At 44.7% G+C, this 18,491-nt stretch overlaps 1 protein-coding gene across 2 annotated transcripts; it reads right to left on the bottom strand.

The window, feature by feature from the left end:
* Positions 1-453: 453 nt before the first annotated feature.
* On the bottom strand, positions 454-17,459 carry LOC105718547 (isoaspartyl peptidase/L-asparaginase-like). Of its 2 annotated transcripts, XM_064364812.1 has the most exons (8): positions 17,373-17,459; positions 17,020-17,296; positions 16,226-16,423; positions 7,968-8,110; positions 6,979-7,136; positions 4,356-4,474; positions 2,012-2,122; positions 454-1,567 (listed from the first exon to the last, which is right to left on the bottom strand). In XM_064364812.1, exons 2-8 carry the CDS (start codon positions 17,066-17,068, stop codon positions 1,362-1,364), a joined length of 984 nt encoding a protein of 327 aa, XP_064220882.1. In that variant the 5' UTR covers positions 17,069-17,296; positions 17,373-17,459; the 3' UTR covers positions 454-1,361. The 2 variants fall into 2 exon arrangements, with proteins under 2 accessions (XP_064220882.1, XP_021532596.1); XM_021676921.2 differs by having other exon boundaries at positions 17,020-17,404.
* Positions 17,460-18,491: the final 1,032 nt, after the last annotated feature.

Here is an 18,491-nt window from a genome sequence, read left to right as displayed (position 1 = left end):
TTTTCTTTACCTTTCTTTCATCATCATAGTAATCTACTTTATAGACGAAACATTCTTAAAAGTTAATTTGCCCAGGGTCACCCAGGTAGTGAGAAGCAGGATTCAAACTCACTTCTGCCTCTAAGTGCCCTCTCTTTCTCTCTGGTTTGGAGCAGCTGACACAGCCCCAAGGAGGGTCTGGGGACAGGAGCCAGAACTGTGCACCTCTGTCTGGGGTGAATATTGGCAAACTGCAGGAGGACTGAGCCATAAACCCTATCATGGTTTGGCTTCTTCCTTAACCCACTCAGAAGTTCAGTTCTTGGGAAAAACTCACATGTCCTCCACAAGGGGGCAGGTACCGCCCCCCACACCACCCCCATCTCAAGGTCTCTTTGGTACTTCGGAATTGAGACCAGGGGGAGAGCTCGTGTGCATTCTGGTCTTTGTCAACAGTGACTCCCAACCACACTCTTACTCTTTCAAAATACATTTTATTAGCAGCACATGGAATGTGAAGTTAGGCAATTTCTTTCCAGAGAGAAGGTGAACCCTGAGAGACTAAAAAACTGACCATGGATATTACAGCAGAATCGCATTTCCAGTGTAACAAGAGAGAGAGGGGAATACTGTCCCTGAGGAAATGAGTTTCTTCACGATGCTGACCACACTGCACAGCGCCCAATCCAGCTGGTGGGGATGGGGAGGTGGGAAGAATCTCAGAGCACAAAACAGGATGAGGACGCAGGAAGTCATGGGGTCAGCCCTATAACGGCGGCTCCTCTCTGTTGTTGGAGAGGCTGTGAGTCCTGTCACCCACTATATGAGGACCAGAGGCTCTTTGGCAGGTGGAGTCTGGCTCAGGGGAGAACACTAATTGAGGGAGGCTCATCTCTGAACTCAAGAAACTTCATGGAATCCCACAGCATCTCCATTATGACCTTCCATCACCAGGTTAGGGAGCTATGAGTTCCCAGAGGGTCCTTTGGAAGTATCTGGAAACATCCAGATAAGTCAGAGAAGATCTGAACTTTCTTAGGAAAATTGGTTTAGTCTCTCATACATGGAGAACATTTCCCTTAAAGGATTTTGGTTCTTTTCCCCGATGTTCTTGTGCACCCAGGCTGGCATACAGTGGAGTACCCATGGCTCGCCTCAGCTTTGACCTCCCAGGCTCAAGCAATCCTCCTAATACAGGCAGGTCTCTCATGACTTCAGAACCCGCCCCTCAATCAAACGTTCAGATGATTATTAAGGCAACAAAGCAAGTGACAGACTGCACAATTTGTTTCCATTTCTAGACATAATTGATTAGGCTGTGTCTCATGAGGAGACTGTACCCCTCCTCTAAGCTAGCATCTGGAACACAATCTTCCAGGGCCTTAGGCCAGGTCTTTGATAGTAGTTTCGCCAGGATCAATCCCAAAGTGCAGCTTGCCATCTTTGGCGGCTGCCCAGGGCATGGAGGTGGTGGTCCACTTTGCCACCCAGTCTCCTGTCTTGCTAACCAAGATGAGGCCACCTAAACCTTTGACCCTTGACTTCATATAACCCAACGATAGGTCCGCAGCCTCTTCTACCGTCTTTCCTGAAAACAAGGAAAGGTTGAAAAACGACACGTTACTAAACGGAATCTCATGGGAAAATCACTTGCAGTTTGAAATGCCAAAGTGAACTAGGAAGGATTTGTGGTAAATGAACACCTGAACGCTTAAAAGGAGGGTCCTCCCCTCCTTGCCCTGAGATAGCGCCCTAGCATCAGCCCAAGCAGAGGGGTCTTCCCTCCCTCACTCAGACTCAGTGTCTCTCCACTGCCCGCTTCTCCTGAGATGCGGAAGGTAACAGTACTCAATGCTCTCCCATTCCAGACCTAAGGGAAGGTGGAGAGTCAAAACACAGTGTTAACCACCTGAAAGCAACATCTGTAGCCAACAGGAAAGGGTTTCCTACACGTCTCCATGCGTTTACTTATCAAATACCTTCTAAGCATTTGTCTTCACAAATTATGTGACTTGTCCTGTGGTCTGTGTACCTTGTTCCATGTGGAACAGAGTGAGTCTGGCCAGGTTCACCTTCAGGATGCTTTCCCCGTGCCCTGTGGTTGAGATGGCTCCGATGTTACTGTCAGCATAACCTCCGGATCCTGCTCAAAAAGGGTGATTGTTCTGAGCATTAACAGTTGAGAAATTCAAATCCATATTAGAAGTTGGACACTATGTGAAAGTTAAATCACGAAGGGCGCTCGAGTATAGACGAAGGTCAGGTTAGCAGCCATGATCTACAGATGCTAAGGTGGACTAGAAAGCGCCATGTAGATGCCCAGAATGGAGGAGGATAAAGGGAGCCTCAGGAGGGCAGGCCTGACCTTCACACAGCAGCTACAGCAGGACAGCGTCTCCTTGGCCCCAAAGCATAGCCATTCCTTTCTGCTCAATGATGCCCGCCCCCCCGCCTCCTCCTCATGCCCCACACACTATGGAGGAGAAACAGCATGACTGCATTATATGGATCTCTAACAAGGCCATCACGTTCCAGTGATTTCGAGAAAACGGATACCCACAACCTAATATACGTGCACACTATCTAATGGAGGGCAGCTCTATTTGTTGAGGGTGGGCATGACTGGCCCTGAGGGAACTATTCTGGGCTATCCACTTAAGCAGGGGTCTGCAGCAAAAGCTACTTTGGTAAGATTCTTCCTTATTTTGTTCTGGGATCAAGCAACCTTACAGCCTTCTCTAAGTCATTCCTCTATCTGTTCACACACAACTACCAGCCTGACAGTCCTTTAGCCTTGGAAGGATTCACCTTTACTCTCCCACAGTTGATACAGAAGCAGAGATGACTGACATTTGCCTTACTTATGGATGCTGGACATGGGGCAAGGACTTAAGAGTTGAGATGTTGCACTCAATTGTCACAAGGCCCCAGAGGTTCTCAAAGGCAGATCATCCCTGGCTCTGGTTCTGGAGGGAGATGACACTGGGCAGTGAATGAACTGCTGCAGTGGGAGGAGGCGTCTTTCCTTTTTCTCATAAGCTTCTGCTGGAGAATAAACTGGCCAGGTCCCATGGTGTCAATCTGCCCTAATATTTGGAAGCAGCCAAGTCTTTGCTTGCTTTTCAGTTACTCTAGGACCACAGAAGGCCAGGTGTCTCCAAGGGTGGTCCTGGCACAGGTGTCGGGTCTGTGAAGCTGTCCTCCCCACCACATGCACTTCTCAGGACAAGTGGATTGCCTGAGTGACCATTGCTGTGCCTAGCACCTTCCCTCCCGACTGTCCAGCCAAGGGCCTAAGGCTGCTCAGAAGGCCAGGCAAAGCACACCTGGTGCTCACAGCTGGACAAGGACTTCTGATAATTTAGCTTACGCCTCTTCTTGTCTAGATTTACCACTGTAACTGAAGTTTAAAATTAATTTCTAGGATCCAACCTGGAGTGGCCCCATGGTCTGGTCTGAACCCAGCTGAAGCAAGCTGCACTACTGACCAGGGATGGTTTGGAAGGATTTTTGCTAAGGAGAAAGAAAGGTAGACTACTTCCTATCGTTTGGGTGATTTATCAAGGAGGAGAGGCGTTACCAAGCCTCTACTCTTTAAGGAAGCTTCCAGTGTCTCTGATGACAGAAAAAGGGTATCAAGAATTGTCAAGAGTGTAGATTATTACTAAAGACTAGAGGAACACATTAAAAAGGGAGGGGAGGGCTAGTTTTCCTCTAAAAGAGTAAGTTGCTCTTTGGGGCAGATGGAATAATTTAGCTGTTTCTCAAAACTCCAGTCACCTGCAGGGGTTCACGAGGACTCCTGCATGAAAAGTGTGAAAGTTTGCACAAAGTGAAACATACAACCCCGGCCCTGTCTCTCACTCCCAGGAATGAGAGGATGCGCTTCCCTGTTGATGTAAAAAACATCTCAATCTGTAATATGTCTGTAGAAGTCTGTCCCTTTCATGCTGCTCAAATCTAATAACCACAGTCTTAAACTCTCAGATTTCTCAGATTGCTAATTAGAGCCCATGTCTGGGGAGTAAGTCTCACTCAAGTAAGTCTGCAGATCCTGAAACTGCAGCTAAGGAGAAGGCAGAATCACTATCGGGTAGACTGGGGGCAACTTTAGCATCCCTGTCTCCACTTCTCTCCCCAAGTTGTTCCAAAAAAGCAAGCGTTCTAGAAAAACAGTGCCGCCAATACAAACACCCTCTCAGAGCAGGGCCTCAAACAGCCACTTCCAACCCCATTTCACTCCCAGACATCCTGAAGCTGCACCAAGAGCAGAAAGGGAACACAGCAAGAAAGGGAGAGGGGGCAGGGAATAGGGAATGAGGAGAGCCTGAGGATGCAGGAAAGGAGAAGGGGCAGGAGCCATCCCTTGGTCCTACCTACACACGGTGAGTCCCCAACGCGGCCGACCATTTTATTAACGATACCCCCAGTAGAGGTTGCGTAGGCCACATTCCCTTTGCAGTCCAAGGCAACGGCACCCACGGTTGCCAAGTTTCTGCCAAAAATAAACAGCAAGAAGCAACAGGCTGAAAATGAGAATGAACCCCATGACCAACAATGTAGCTTCGAACCACTTAAGTCTCATGTTATATGTTAATGGCAAATGGGGCACCCTTTAACTCCAACATTCTAGAGAGAACCTGCCTGCTTCTCATTCTACATGTAAGTTACAGGTGGATTGCTGGACACTCCTCTACACCTCAGCTTTAAGAGCACATCCAATCCCAACACCGCCGTTTGCTAACTGTGACCTTAAGTTTTGTTTTGTGTCTCATTATCCTCATCATAAAATGAGGATAAAAAGAAGAGTGCATCTCTAATGTTAGTGTGTATAAGAATCCCTTGGATCCTTGACCCACAGAGATTCTGAAGCTGACACCAAGAGGAGAAAGGAAAGGAAAAAGTGAGTTGGTAGATACGGGGTGGGGTCCAATATCCTGTGGGGTTTTTTTGCTTTTTGGTTTCTTTTTTTTTATTTTGAAATGGAGTCTCACTCTGTTGCCCAGGCTGGAGTGCAGTGGCACAATCTTGGCTCACTGCAACCTCCACCTCCTGGGTTCAAGAGATTCTCCTGCCTCAGCCTCCTGAGTAGAGAAATGTATTTTCATCAAAAAATAAAGAGCTAATCTAAAAAATTAAAAAAAAAAAAAAAAAGTCAGCCAGACATGGTGGCTCATGCCTGTAATCCCAGCACTTTGGGAGGCCAAGGTGGGCGGATCACCTGAGGTCAGGAGTTTAAGACCAGTCTGGCCAACATGGTGAAACCCTGTCTCTTCTAAAAATTCAAAAATTAGCCAGGTGTGGTGGCACACACCTGTAATCCCAGCTACTCAGGAGGCTGAGGCAGAAGAATTGCTAGAACCCAGGAGGCACAGGTTGCAGTGAGCCGAGATCGCACCACTGCACTCCCACCTGGGAGACAGAGTGCAATTCTGTCTCAAAAAAAAAGAAAAACTGATCTGCAGGGATAATTTCCAAAAAGTTACAAAAGTAATTGTAAAATATACAAAATTTTTGTTAATATTAAAACATGAATTGCAATTAATAAATATAATACATCAAACTAAAATTACAAAAAAGCTAAAAATTTTAACACTATAGTTTTGAAATTAACTAAATCTTTTAAATATTTTTATCAAAATAAAACCATTAGTAGTTATAATATTCAATATTCATGTAGTAGCTAACACGGAGAGTTGGCTCTTCACACAGGTTCTGTCTAGACCTGTGCTGTCCATTTACAGAAGCTGCAGCTACCTGTGGCGAGTGAGTGGCTGCTCGCTAACTGTGGCCGTCCTCAGTGAGACCTACTCTAAGTGTAAAACATGCATCAGATTGTGAAGATTTAGCATAAAAAAAGAGTAAGACATCTCATAATTTCTTATATTCATTACATGTTGAAATGATATTTTGGACATATTTGGTTAAATAAAATATATTATTAATTTCACCTTTTTAGGGGGTTTTTTTGTTTGTTTGTTTTTTTGAGACAGTTTTGCTCTTGTTCCCCAGGCTGGAGCACAATAGTGTCATCTCAGCTCACTGCAACCTCCGCCTCCCAGGTTCAAGTGATTCTCCTGCCTCAGCCCCCCAAGTAGCTGGGATTACAGGTGTGCGCCACCACGTATGGCTGGCCTCTCCACCTCAGATCTATTTAAATCTGATTCTTCTGGTGGGGTGACCTAAACATGCATATTTTGAAAAAGCTCCCAAGGTGATACAAGGTGCACCTCAGGTTAAATATTATTATCCTAAAAAGTATGCAGAGTCAATAGATTTAATTCCATTATAAACTCCCAGGCCATATTCACATTTTTCTTTCAAATTCTGCTTCAAATAAGTGGTCTTTTATTTGGGATTTCAAAATCTGTAACAGAAAACTGTAAATCAGAACATGACTAATTTGAATTTTTAAGAGTTGTACTGATTTCTCTACACTATGACCGAATACTTAAGTTTATAAGGTATACTAGATCACAGAGAACCTGTTTAGTCTATTTAAGATACACTGATCAAGAAGAATCCGGACAACTGATGCATTAATACATAAAATTCTTCTATTAAATCATGTCGGAGGCCAGGTACAGTGACTCGTGCCTGCAATCCCAGCACTTTGAAAGGTTGAGGCAGGTGAATCACCTGAGATCAGGAGTTTGAGACCAACCTGGCCAACATGGCAAAATCCCATCTCTACTAAAAACACAAAAAAAAATCAGCCGGGCATGGTGGTCCACCTGTAGTCCCAGCTACTCAGAAGGCTGAGGCAGGAGAATCACTTGAACCCAGGAGGTGGAGGTTGCAATGAGCCGAGATCGCACCACTGCACTCCATCCTGGGCAACAGAGGGAGACTCCATCTCAAAAAAAAAAAAAAAGAAAGAAAGAAAGAAAAAGAGAAAGAGAAAGAGGAAGAGAAGAGAAGAATGTAGATAATCGGGTATTTGCCTAACTTTCATATTTTAATAACTCCCAAATAATGTGAGCTACAGGTAAGACTTACGGTTCACTATCTGTTTCCTGAGCCTCTTTTTCTCGCTTCTCTTTTTCCAGGAGCTTTTTGTTTTCCTCTGTTATCAGATTTTCTGCAGGAATCTCTGGAACTCCCATAGCTGCTGCAAATTGTGCTGCACCATGGTGAGTCAGAAAGCAATGAGGTGTCTGAGCCAGAAAGAAAAGAGAAAATGACTGGTTTTTGGAAAATTTTAAATCTTTTTAACTGTTCCAACTTCATTGAAATAATTACATCTCTCTGGGTGCAAAGGCTTAAAAATACAAATTCCAGTTCTTGCTTTTCTATATGCTGAACAAAGCCTGACTCTCCTTCTGAGTTTTTGCACACACAAAAAAAAGACCCCAGCCAAGCATGGTGGCTCACACCTGTAATTCCATTACTGTGGGAGGCCGAGGCAGATGGTGGATCACCTGAGGTCAGGAGTTTGAGACCAGCCTGACCAACATGGCAAAACCCCATCTCTACTAAAAATACAAAATTAGCCAGGTGTGGTGGCATATGCCTGTAATCTTAGCTACTCAGGAGGCTGAGGCAGGAGAATCACTTGAACCTGGGAGGTGGAGGTTGCAGTGAGCCAAGATCGCACCATTGCACTCCAGCCTGGGCAACAAAAGTGAAACTCCATCTCAAAAAAAAAAAAAAGCCCCCAGTTGATGGAATGTTACTAGAGATGCGATTTACATTTTTATGTTAAATTTAGAGAACTCAATCCATCTTTAACACATGCTATTAAATAGCTGGTCTGGTCATTTTGTATGTGGTCTGAAGATAATACAGGAAGATAAAGTAATCACTCACTGGTCAAGTGATTACTAGTCAAGAATCTTGGCTGATTTGAGAAACTCAAATACATTGCTTCTGTTTTGTATATATTTTATGAGAACAGTGATCTCAAGCATTTCTGCACAGTTGGAGCCCTTATCACTGAAGTATAGCGATAACAATTCATTAGGAAAAGGATGTTTAGTCACATATACCTTTTCCTTGACAAGCCGAGCAAGTTTAATGGGATTTGCTATACCCCGGACTGCGGACACTGCTCCTGTAGACAGGTCTTTTCCCTCCATGATACTAGCGTCCATTTCAACCTCACCATTTGTGTTCAAGATAGACCCACAACCTAAAACCAAAAAGAAGTTGAAAAGCAAGAATTAAGAATTTAGAAATGGCTCCAGATTTTCTCTAATTTGCCCCCTTTAATCCATCCTCTATTCCATTGCCAGAGGAACTTTTCTTTAAGAAATCTTGAGTTGGAGGCTGAATGCAGTGGCTCACACCTGTAATCCTAGCTCTTTGGGAAGCTGAGGTGAGCGTATCACTTGAGGTCAGGAGTCTGAGACTAGCTTGGCCAACATGGTGAAACCCTGTCTCTGCTAAAAATATAAAAATTAGCCAGGTGTGGTGGTGTGTGCCTGTAATCCCAGCTACTCAGGAGACTTAGGCAGGAGAATCACTTGAACCCAGGAGGCAGAGGCTGCCATGAGCCAAGAGTGACAAGAGTAAGATTCCGTCTCAAAAAAACAAAAAAGAGAGAGAGAAGTCTGACTTGGCACTCCATGACCTAGAAAATAAAAAGTACAAAACCCTTCCCAACCTGACCTCTGACCTGCTTTTCCAGCTTCATTTTCTCTCCTTGGTTACATTTTACTGAAATATTAGGTTTCCCTGAATACAGTAGTCCCCTTATCTACAGCCTTGTTCTGAGGTTTCAGTTACCCTCAGTCCACCATGGCCTCAAATTATTAAATGGAAAATCCCAGAAATAAACAATTTTCAAACCATCCCACTCTGTCCCCCAGAGGGACATGATTCCTCCTTTTGTCCCACCCATACACACCCACACTGTATGGGTTCCCTGCCTGTTAGTCACTCAGCAGCCATCTCAATTATCAAGCAGATCAACTGTAGTAGCACTGCAGTGCTTGTGTCCAAGAAACCCTTATTTTACTTAATAATGGTTTCAAAGCACATGATCTTGGCTCACTGCAACATTTGCTTCTGGGGTTGAAGCGATTCTTGTGCCTCAGTCTCCTGAGTAGCTGGGATTACAGGTGCCCGCCGCCATCATGCCTGGCTAATTTTTATACTCTTAGTAGAGACCAGGTTTCACCATGTTGGTCAGGCTGGTCTCAAACTCCTGACCTCAAGTGATCCACCCACCTTGGCCTCCCAGAGTGCTGGGATTACAGGTATGAGCCACCGCGCCCAGCCTTGAGGCTTCTTCTCTTAGCTTGTAGGTGGTTACTATCTCACTGTGTGCTCACTGCTTGCTCCATGACCTCTTCTTGTGCCCATGAGAGTGGGCAAGCTCTCTGGTGTCTCCTCTTATAAGGACAGTAATCCTATTAGTTCGGGACTCCACCCTTATAGCCTTCCTTAACTTTAATTACTTCCTTGGAGGCCCTATCTCCAAACATAGCCACCCTGGGGGTTAGGACTTCAACATATGGGTTTTGCGTGGGACACAAACATTTAGTCCATAACACAGATAAGGGAAAATGGAAAGAATTTGTTGCCATCAGGTCTAACCTAAAAAAATGGCTACAGGAAGTTCTTGGCTGGGTTAGGTGGCTCATGCCTCTAATCCCAGCACTTTGGAGGCCAAGGTAAGAAAACTGCTTGAGCCCAGGAGTTTGAGACCACCATGGGCAACAGAGGGAGACCCTGTCTCTACAAAACAATAAAAAATTAGCTGGATGTAGTGGTGCTCACCTGCAGTTCCAGCTTTACTGGGAGGGTGACACGGGAGGATCACTTGAGCCTAGGAGGTCAAGGCTGCAGTGAGCTCTGATTGTGCCACTGCACTCCAGTCTGGGTGTCAGAGTAAAATTAAGACCCTGTCACCCCTCACAAAAAAAAAAAGGATGGAGGTTTTTTTTTATTTTTTTGAGATGGACTTTTACTGTCATCGCTTAGGCTGGAGTGCGACGGCACGATCTTGGCTCACTGCAACCTCCGCCTCCTGGGTTCAAGTGATTCTCCCGCCTCAGACTCCTGAGTAGCTGGGATTACAGGTGCCTGTCACCATGTACAGCTAATTTTTGTATTTTTAGTGAAGATAGCATTTCACCATGTTGGCCAGGCTGGTCTCAAACTCCTGACCTCAGGTGATCCACCTGTCTCGGGCTCCCAGAGTGCTGGGATTAAACGCGTGAGCCACCATGCTTAGCCAAAAAGGAATCTTGGAACATCAGGAAGGAAGAAAGAATAAAGGAAAAAGTGAAAAAAAAAGGATAAACATGATAGACTTTCCTTCTCCTCTTGAATTTTCCAAATTATGTCTGCCGTTTAAAGCAAAAATGGTAACATTGTCTGAAGTGGTTCTCGATGTACATAGCGGAAATATCTCAGACAACTATATGATCAGCAGGGGAGGGTAAAGGGACTATAAAGAAAGGTAAGGTTTCTACAGGCTGCTAACCTGGTAAAATGGTAACTTTTCAGAATGTAGTAAGTTACATGTGTCTATCCATCTACAGCATAATATCTAGAGCAAACACCTAAAAAAAATCTACACAAAGAGATACACTCAAAAAAAAAAATACTACAGGTAAAACAAAACAAAATTCTAAAAAATGCTTGAATAACCCATAGGGAGGCAAGAAAAAGAAAGCACAGCCAGAGAACAGAGCACTAGACACACAACAGCAGGTTTAACTCAATGCATCAGTGATTACATAAAATGCAAAGCTTCTAAATACACTAATTAAAAGACAGGTAAAGGCAGAGTGGATAATTTTATTTTTATTTTTTTGAGACAGAGTCTTGCTCTGTTGCCCAGGCTGGAGTGCAGTGGTGCAATCTTGGCTCACTGCAACCTCTGCCTCCCAGGTTCAAGCAAATTCTCCTGCCTCAGCCTCCTGAGTCGCTGAAACTACTGGCGTGTGCCACCACACTCGGCTAATTTTTGTATTTTTAGTAGAGATGGGGTTTCACCATGTTGGTGAGGATGGTCTCCAACTCCTGGCCTCAAGTGATCTGTCTGCCTTGGCCTCCCAAAGTGCTGGCATTACAGGCGTGAGCCACCGTGCCCGGCACGGGTAAAAAATTTGACCCAGCTATATGCTGTCTACCACATGACCCAGAAATCACATTCCTGGGCATTTATCCCAGAGGTATGAACATTTATGTTCATATAAAAACCTGTTCACGAATGTTCATAGCAGCTTTATTTGTAATAGTCCCAAACCAGAAACAACCAAAATATCCTTTACCAGGTGAACGTGTAAATAAACAGTGGTTCACCTATACTAGAGAATACCATTCGGCAACAAAGGAATAAATGATATGGGCAACGACTAGATGGATCTCAAGGGCAAAAATGCTGAATGAGACAAGCATCTCCAAAAGGTCACATACTGTATGATTCTGTCAGAGGCGTTTGAACCAGAGCAACTCCATCTTAAATAGGAGCTGGGTAAAATAAGGCTGAAACCTACTGGGCTGCATTCGCAGACGGTTAAGACTTTTTAAGTCACAGGATGAGACAGGAGGTCAACACGAGAGACAGGTCATAAAGACCTTGCTGATAAAACAGTAAGGAAACCAGCCAAACCCCACCAAAACCAAGATGGCCACGAGAGTGACCTCTAGTCATCCTCACTGCTACACTCCCACCAGCGCCATGACAGTTTACAGATGCCATGGCAACGTCAGGAAGTTGCCCTATATGGTCTAAAAAGGGGAGGCATGAATAATTCACCCCGTGTTTAGCATATCATCAAGAAATAACCGTAACGATGGGCAACCAGCAGCTCTCAGGGCTGCTCTGCCTGGGGAGGAGCCATGCTTCATTCCTTTACTTTCCTAATCAACCTGCTTTCACTTTACAGATTCGCCCTGAATTCTTTCTTGCGCGAGATCCAAGAAAACCTCTCTTGAGGTCTGGATCGGTACCCCTGCCTGGTAACAATTAAATTTATAGAACATTCCCAAAACAATAAAACGGTAGTGACAAGAAACAGGTAAGTGATTGCCAGCTGTTAGGGAGGATGTCATACTGTGATTTCTACTGAGAAACACATACAGCTGTCCCTCGGTATCCGTGGGGAACTGGATGTAGGACCCCTGGAAATATTGAAACTGCCTTTGCAAAAATTACTTCAGTGAGAAAATTATGACAGTGAAAGAGATCCGAGTTAACATACCATCCTATCTTGCCTTTCCCTTAATTATTCCTAGGCTATTGGGCGGAGCTAACTTTGAGAAACATTTAGGCTATAGTTCAAAGGATAACAGGCCTTGCCCAAAACACAACTGCTTTGTAAAGTGAATGAAAGTTCATCTAGGCTGGGCGAGGTGGCTCATGCCCATAATCCCAGCACTTTGGGAGGCTGGGGTGGGTGGAACATAAGGTCAGGAGTTGGAGACCAGCCTGGCCAACATGGTGAAACCTCATCTCTACTAAAAATACAAAAATTAGCAGGGCATGGTGGCACATGCCTGTAATACCAGCTATTCAGAAGGATGAGGCAGGAGAATCGCTTGAACCTGGGAGACGGAGGTTGCAGTGAGCCGAGATTGTACCATTGCACTCCAGCCTGAGCAACAGAGCAAGACTCCATATCAAAAAAAAAAAAAAAAAAAAAACAAAGAAAGAAAGTTCATCAAGCTGGGGGAGGAGAAGAAAGCCTGATTATAAAGAGGTGTAGAGACACATACCTGAAGGAATGCCTGCCATTCCACCACTATTGTAGATTGACCTTTTGAGATATCTTTTCAGGATTTTATGCATGTCTGACATGCACGGCTCCACCTGGACCTGCCAGCCCCCTCGCCTGTAGCCTCACCCAGAAGCAACTCAGTGCACAGGAGGAAAGTTTTGACCCCCTTTCATTTTATTTTATTTTTTTTTTGAAATGGAGTCTCGTTTTGTCACCCAAGCTGGAGGGCAGTGGTGCAATCTCAGCTCACTGCAACCTCTGTCTCAAAACCTTGAGTTCCTCGAAAAACTAAAAATAGAGCTACCATATGATACAGCAATCCCACTGCTGGGTATACGCCCAAGAGAAAGGAAATCAGTATATGGAAGAGTTATTTGCACTCCTTGCTTGCTGCAGCATTGTTCACAATAGCCAAGATTTGGAAGCTACCTAGGTGTCCATCAACAGATGAATGAAGAAATGATACATAAACACAATGGAGTACTACTCAGTCACAAAAAAGAATGGGATTCAGCCATTTACAACAACCTGGATGGAACTGGAGACCATTATGGTAAGTGAAGTAAGTCAGGCACAAAAAGACAAACTTTGCATGTTCTCACTTATCTGTGGGAGCTAAAAAGCAAAACAACTGAACTTATCAAGATAGAGAGTAGAAAGATGGTTAGCAGAGGCTGGGAAGGATAGCAGAGGTGGGGCAGAAGGGGGGATAGGTAATGAGCACAAAAATAGAATGAGTAAGATTTAGTATTTGATAGCACAACAGTGACTATCGTCAATAATTTATACATGTTTAAATAACTAAAATAATATAATTGTTTATAACACAAAGGATAAACGCTTGAAGGGATGGATATCCCATTACCCTATTTTGCACTGCATGTCTGTATCACAACATCTCACATACCCCCGTAAGTAAATATACCTACTTGTATCTCAGAATCACCTGGGAATCTTCAAAACAAAGAAACAAATTACAGTTCCTAAACCCTACCACAGATGTTTACCTTACTGATTCTACACTGTAAGTCCAGAAAGAGAGTAGATAAATGAAAAAAAAAAATCCTGTTCTCTCAAAGATTCTCTAACAGCTTATCGAATTGAATTGTAGAGAGAATAAATATCTAAAGTGCTGTGTAAATATTGTTGAGCTCCAATGAAAACAAATGGTCGTTATTTGGTTGCCAATCTAAGAAAGTTTTTAAAGAATATTTCTAGCATTCAAATTTACAAGTTCAATCTTTACAGTGTTGGCATCTAAAAATCAACCACTTTTTAATAAACTTATGAAACAAGCTTTAGACATAAAGTAAAATCCAAATTGAAACAGGAATAGAATGTAAACAATGCTTTTACAACTGTTCAGGCAAGTTGTGTCATGAATGCTAATTATTGCCACTGAACTCAATGCCTACAAGGATCAGCTTTTTGTATGAAGTTCCCAAACAGTTATTTATTCTAGAGGATTATGGCAGAGACTGCTGGGAATATTGTTTGCCTGTACTGAAAGGTTCACAGTATGCTGTTAAAAGTCCCACCTTTCCCCCCAGAATCTTCGCTTTCCTTCTTTTCAGCTCTACTCTTTTCTTCCTCAATCTGCTGAATAGTCACATTTGAAAGATGAGAGGGGAGACATTGAGAAGGAAGGCCTCTGGATACAGAGCAAAAAAAATAAGAACTAGCTGCTTCAATTCCCTAATCTGTACTTCCCAATTAATGCAAATGACAAATTGTTAGAATAAGAGACGGTTGGAAACCAGAATGAAGGTCCTGTGTAAATAAGTGCAGGTTTGTCAGCCCAGGGGGTTCTGAGTGCTAAGAGGCAATAGTTTAACGAGTCACTCACAGAAAGAGCTGGCTGCTCCCTCTGCTGGCAAAGTCAGTCCCTATCTGGTAAATTATGGCTTGGTAACTCATAAGTGAGTTAATCATTTAATGTTCATTATGAGTTAACTTGAGTTAGTTTAACTCAAGTCAGCCAACTCAAGTGAGTTAAATGATCAACTCATTTAATGTTCAGATTAGATATTATCAAGTAAATTTCTTAGACTACTGCCTGACACATGGTAGATAATCATGTTAACTATAATGATTAGTATTCTAACAAAGGGTGGACTGGCCAGGCACGGTGGCTCATGCCTGTAATCCCAGCACTTTGGGAGACTGAGAAGGGTGGATCACCTGAAGTCAGCTGTTCAAGACCAACCTGGCCAACATGGTAAAACCTTGTCTCTTAAAAAAAAAAGGAGTCGGGGGTGGACTGAGTGAAAGGAGCAAAGCACAAAAGAATACACCCTACATCCCAAAGTTAACCTGAAAACTTTGGAACCTTGTGGGGGGTGGTAAGACATACCTCATTATTCCCTCCTTCCGCTTGGAATTCATGCCCAGCTGACCAGCATTAACATTAAAACAGATATTAAGACTGACAAAGCAGACTTTGATTGTAGCAGTAAGATATCAAATTCCAGCAGGACTCTAGTATGACATCACATGACACATAGTAAGCCCTGAAAGTGAACTATTTTATCCCAAACTATGTTTCTTGGCCGTATCTTGAAATAGTCCTGCAAAGCTACCTCTTGTAGGGAAAATCTACATTCTGAAGAGAATCCCCTTCCTTTTCTAGGCCTTTTTCCTGATTCAGGAGAGAATCAACTCTGATAAGAAACATCTGCAATTTATTCTCTCAATAACCAGGAGGCTTTCTCTGCATAAGGGTAGTCTTGGTCTCCCAACCCCTTATCCTAAGGCAGACATTCCCTTTTTTTTTTTTTTTTTTTTTTTTGAGATGGAGTCTAGCTCTGATGCCCAGGCTGGAGCACAGTGGCATGATCTCAGCTCACTGCAACCTCTGCCTCACAGGTTTAAGTGACTTTCCTGCCTCAGCCTCCCAAGTAGCTGGGATTACAGACTCCCACCTCGATACTTGGCTAATTTTTATTTTATTTTTAGTAGAGATGGGGTTTTGCCTATTGGCCAGGCTGGTCTCGAAATGCTGACCTCAGGTGGTCTGCCCACCTTAACCTCCCAAAGTCCTGGGATTACAGGCGTGAGTCACTGTGCTCAACCACCTTCTATCAATTCCATCTGCAGCCACAAGTCCTTATATAATCCAGACATTCCCTTCTATGGATTCTAGGTCTTTAGACAAACCGTCATCAGAAAATCTTTGAATCTGCCTATGACCTGGAAGCCACCCTCCCACCCAGTAGTCCCACCTTTCCAGATGGAACCAATGTACATCTTATATGTACTGATAGACGTCTTTTGTCTCCCTAAAATGTATAAAACAAGCTGTAGCCCAACCACCTTGGACACATGTTCTCAGGATTTCCCAAGAGCTGTATCACAGGCAATTGGTCACTCATATTTGGCTCAGAATAAATCTCTCCAAATATTTTAGCATTTGACTCTTTTCATCACAGGTGAAAAATAAAAGTTTCTTTTTTACATATGTAGTTTCACACCAAAGCTCATTAGATTCCCCGACACTTTACATAGGTTCTATTTATTCTGAGGGAGGAGCTTGACCGGACTGACATTATTTACTACCTGAAAGGCACATTTACCTGCGTTGAACTCGGGATTGTCTTCCAGGGTGACCACAGCTCCCTCCACGGCGTCCACGGCGCTCCCGCCCTCCCGGAGGATGCAGTAGCCCACGGTGGCGGCTCTGATGATGCCCTGGCGCACTCGCTCCCTCACATCCTCGGAGACGGGGCCAGCTCCGCCGTGGACCACCAAGACGGGATTCATGTCGGCGGATCCTAGGCAGCAGGAAAACGAAAGCGTCGTCCAAAGCCAGCCCAAGGAAGCCTCGGGGACACAAAGTCCTCAGGAGATCTCGTTGGGACAGCGCTCAGTCTCTATTTAGGGAGGTCGGGTCGACAGCGGGGGGTGGGAAGGGGCGACGGGGTCGAGCTTGGTACGAAGAGCCTAAGGGGCCTCGCGCTCTCCCGCGTTCCTCTCCGCCCCGGCCCGGACCTGCTGGGGCCTCAGTTTCCCCGGGGACGTTGACCCGCGCCCACCGCCGCCCGCTCCAAGCCCCGACACCGAGGGAAGATGTATATTTCGCCTTCCGGAAAATGTCTATTTTCGTTCGCCCTCCCCAGTCTCGGCAGGCTGCTCCGGGAGGACCGCGGACTTACTGCGGGCACTGCGGGAGGCGGACGCCGAAGCCTCAGGCTGGGTCTAGCGCTCCCCGCAGCCGCCCGGTCCCGCCGCTCAGCGGAGCCGGCTAGAAACTGCTCAGCCGGCATCTGCTCCCGCCGCCACGGCTCTGCGCCGGCGCACGAGGGCGGGGCCGCCGCACCGCCTAATTCCCGGAAAGCCCCGACGCCCGGTCAGGGCGAACCAGTCTCACCGCTCTCAGGAGTCTCGGCTTCTGGCCCGTGTGAGCTTCCTAGTGGCATGATGGGACCTTCTTCCTCCTGACGAGGCTGGGAGCTGGGTGGTTGGGTTGGTGGTGAGGAGCGTGAAGTGGCGTCCAACGGTTTTGTAATTGCAAATTGAAAAGCAAAGCTGGGCCCACGCAGTGGCTCACACCTGTAATCCCAGCACTTTGGGAGGCCGAGGCAGGCGGATCACCTGAGGTCGGGAGTTCGAGACCAGCCTGACCAACACGGAGAAGACCGTCTCTTCTGTTGGAAATAAGAGTTCGGAGTCACAAAGGAAATGAGCACTCGAACAAAAGATCTCTCAGCAAAGCAAATTTACCTCTGCCGAAGGGTGCTGCTGCTCACACCTGGGGTGGTCACAAGAGCACAAGAGAAAAAGGAAGAACAGGGGTTTTTATTCTTAACTGCAGTTTGTCCCTGTTACTGTGTCCTTTCTCCATTGGCTGGAGTTGGACTGCGCAATCTAAGCTAAACCTGATTGGCTAATTTGAAGAATGCAGGGGCGTGGGCTACAATGGTAGGAAGGGTAGTTTCAGACAGGAAGAGTCCTTACAGCGGGAGGGGTCGTTTACAGAGCGGTAACAGATGTGGGTTGCAGATTTGGGCCATAGTGAAAGTTGCTTACTGGAACCAGGGGCAGGGAGGCACAAAGAAGGAGGAAGTTTGGCCTTGAAAGTAGAGAACAAAGAATAAAGAAACTAAGCAAGCCAAACCTTTGAAGACGAACTTCTTTTTGTATCTGTCAATTAAATCCTTTTAATTTTTATAATTCCTCTTCTTTAAACCTTTTTAACATGTCTTGACTTTGTTGTTCTGTCTTCTAAAGGAAAAAACTCATTAATAGGGAGGGGGGCAATTGAGGGAGTTTTGGGTGAGAGCTGTTTCCATAAGTCTTTGTATTAATCCTTGTGCACAGGGTATGATACAGCATCCTATGAGAATAAGTACACCTATGACAATTGTGAGAAAGTTAACATTGAGGACATGAGCCCTTTCCATTTACTGAATCATCTTTCTGTAAAATTTTTGAAGGGATCATTTATTCTGGAATTTTTGGCTAGTTCATTTGATAAGGAGGTGAGGTTTGTAAAGCTTTGGTAATTGTTCCATCAGGGACTGTGTTGTTAGGGACAAATATACGGCATTGGATTCCAATCATGACACAGACTGCAGCTTTTTCTGCTAACATCATGTCAAGGGCTATTCTATTTTTCTAGGTTATTTGGCTGGTGGGGCCTAATTGTTCAGCTATCCCCTTCATAGCATCTCTAGTGTAATTGACAAATGGCTGTTTATAGTTTATACAATCTACATTTTTACTTATAATTGACCACCAGAATCATGCAGATTTGAATCCTGTAGCTATTTGATTTTGAGTCTTAAATGTATCTGGTACTCCTAGTGGGACTCCAATATCATCTATATAAATGTGAGGGTC

Source organism: Aotus nancymaae, unplaced genomic scaffold, assembly GCF_030222135.1.
Source record: "Aotus nancymaae isolate 86718 unplaced genomic scaffold, 86718_ANA_hifiasm-v0.15.2.pri h1tg000059l, whole genome shotgun sequence".
In the NCBI taxonomy this organism is placed as follows: Eukaryota; Metazoa; Chordata; class Mammalia; order Primates; family Aotidae; genus Aotus; species Aotus nancymaae.
The sequence above is the reverse complement of the archived record's forward strand: the minus strand, read 5'-3'. Positions and strand labels throughout refer to the sequence as shown.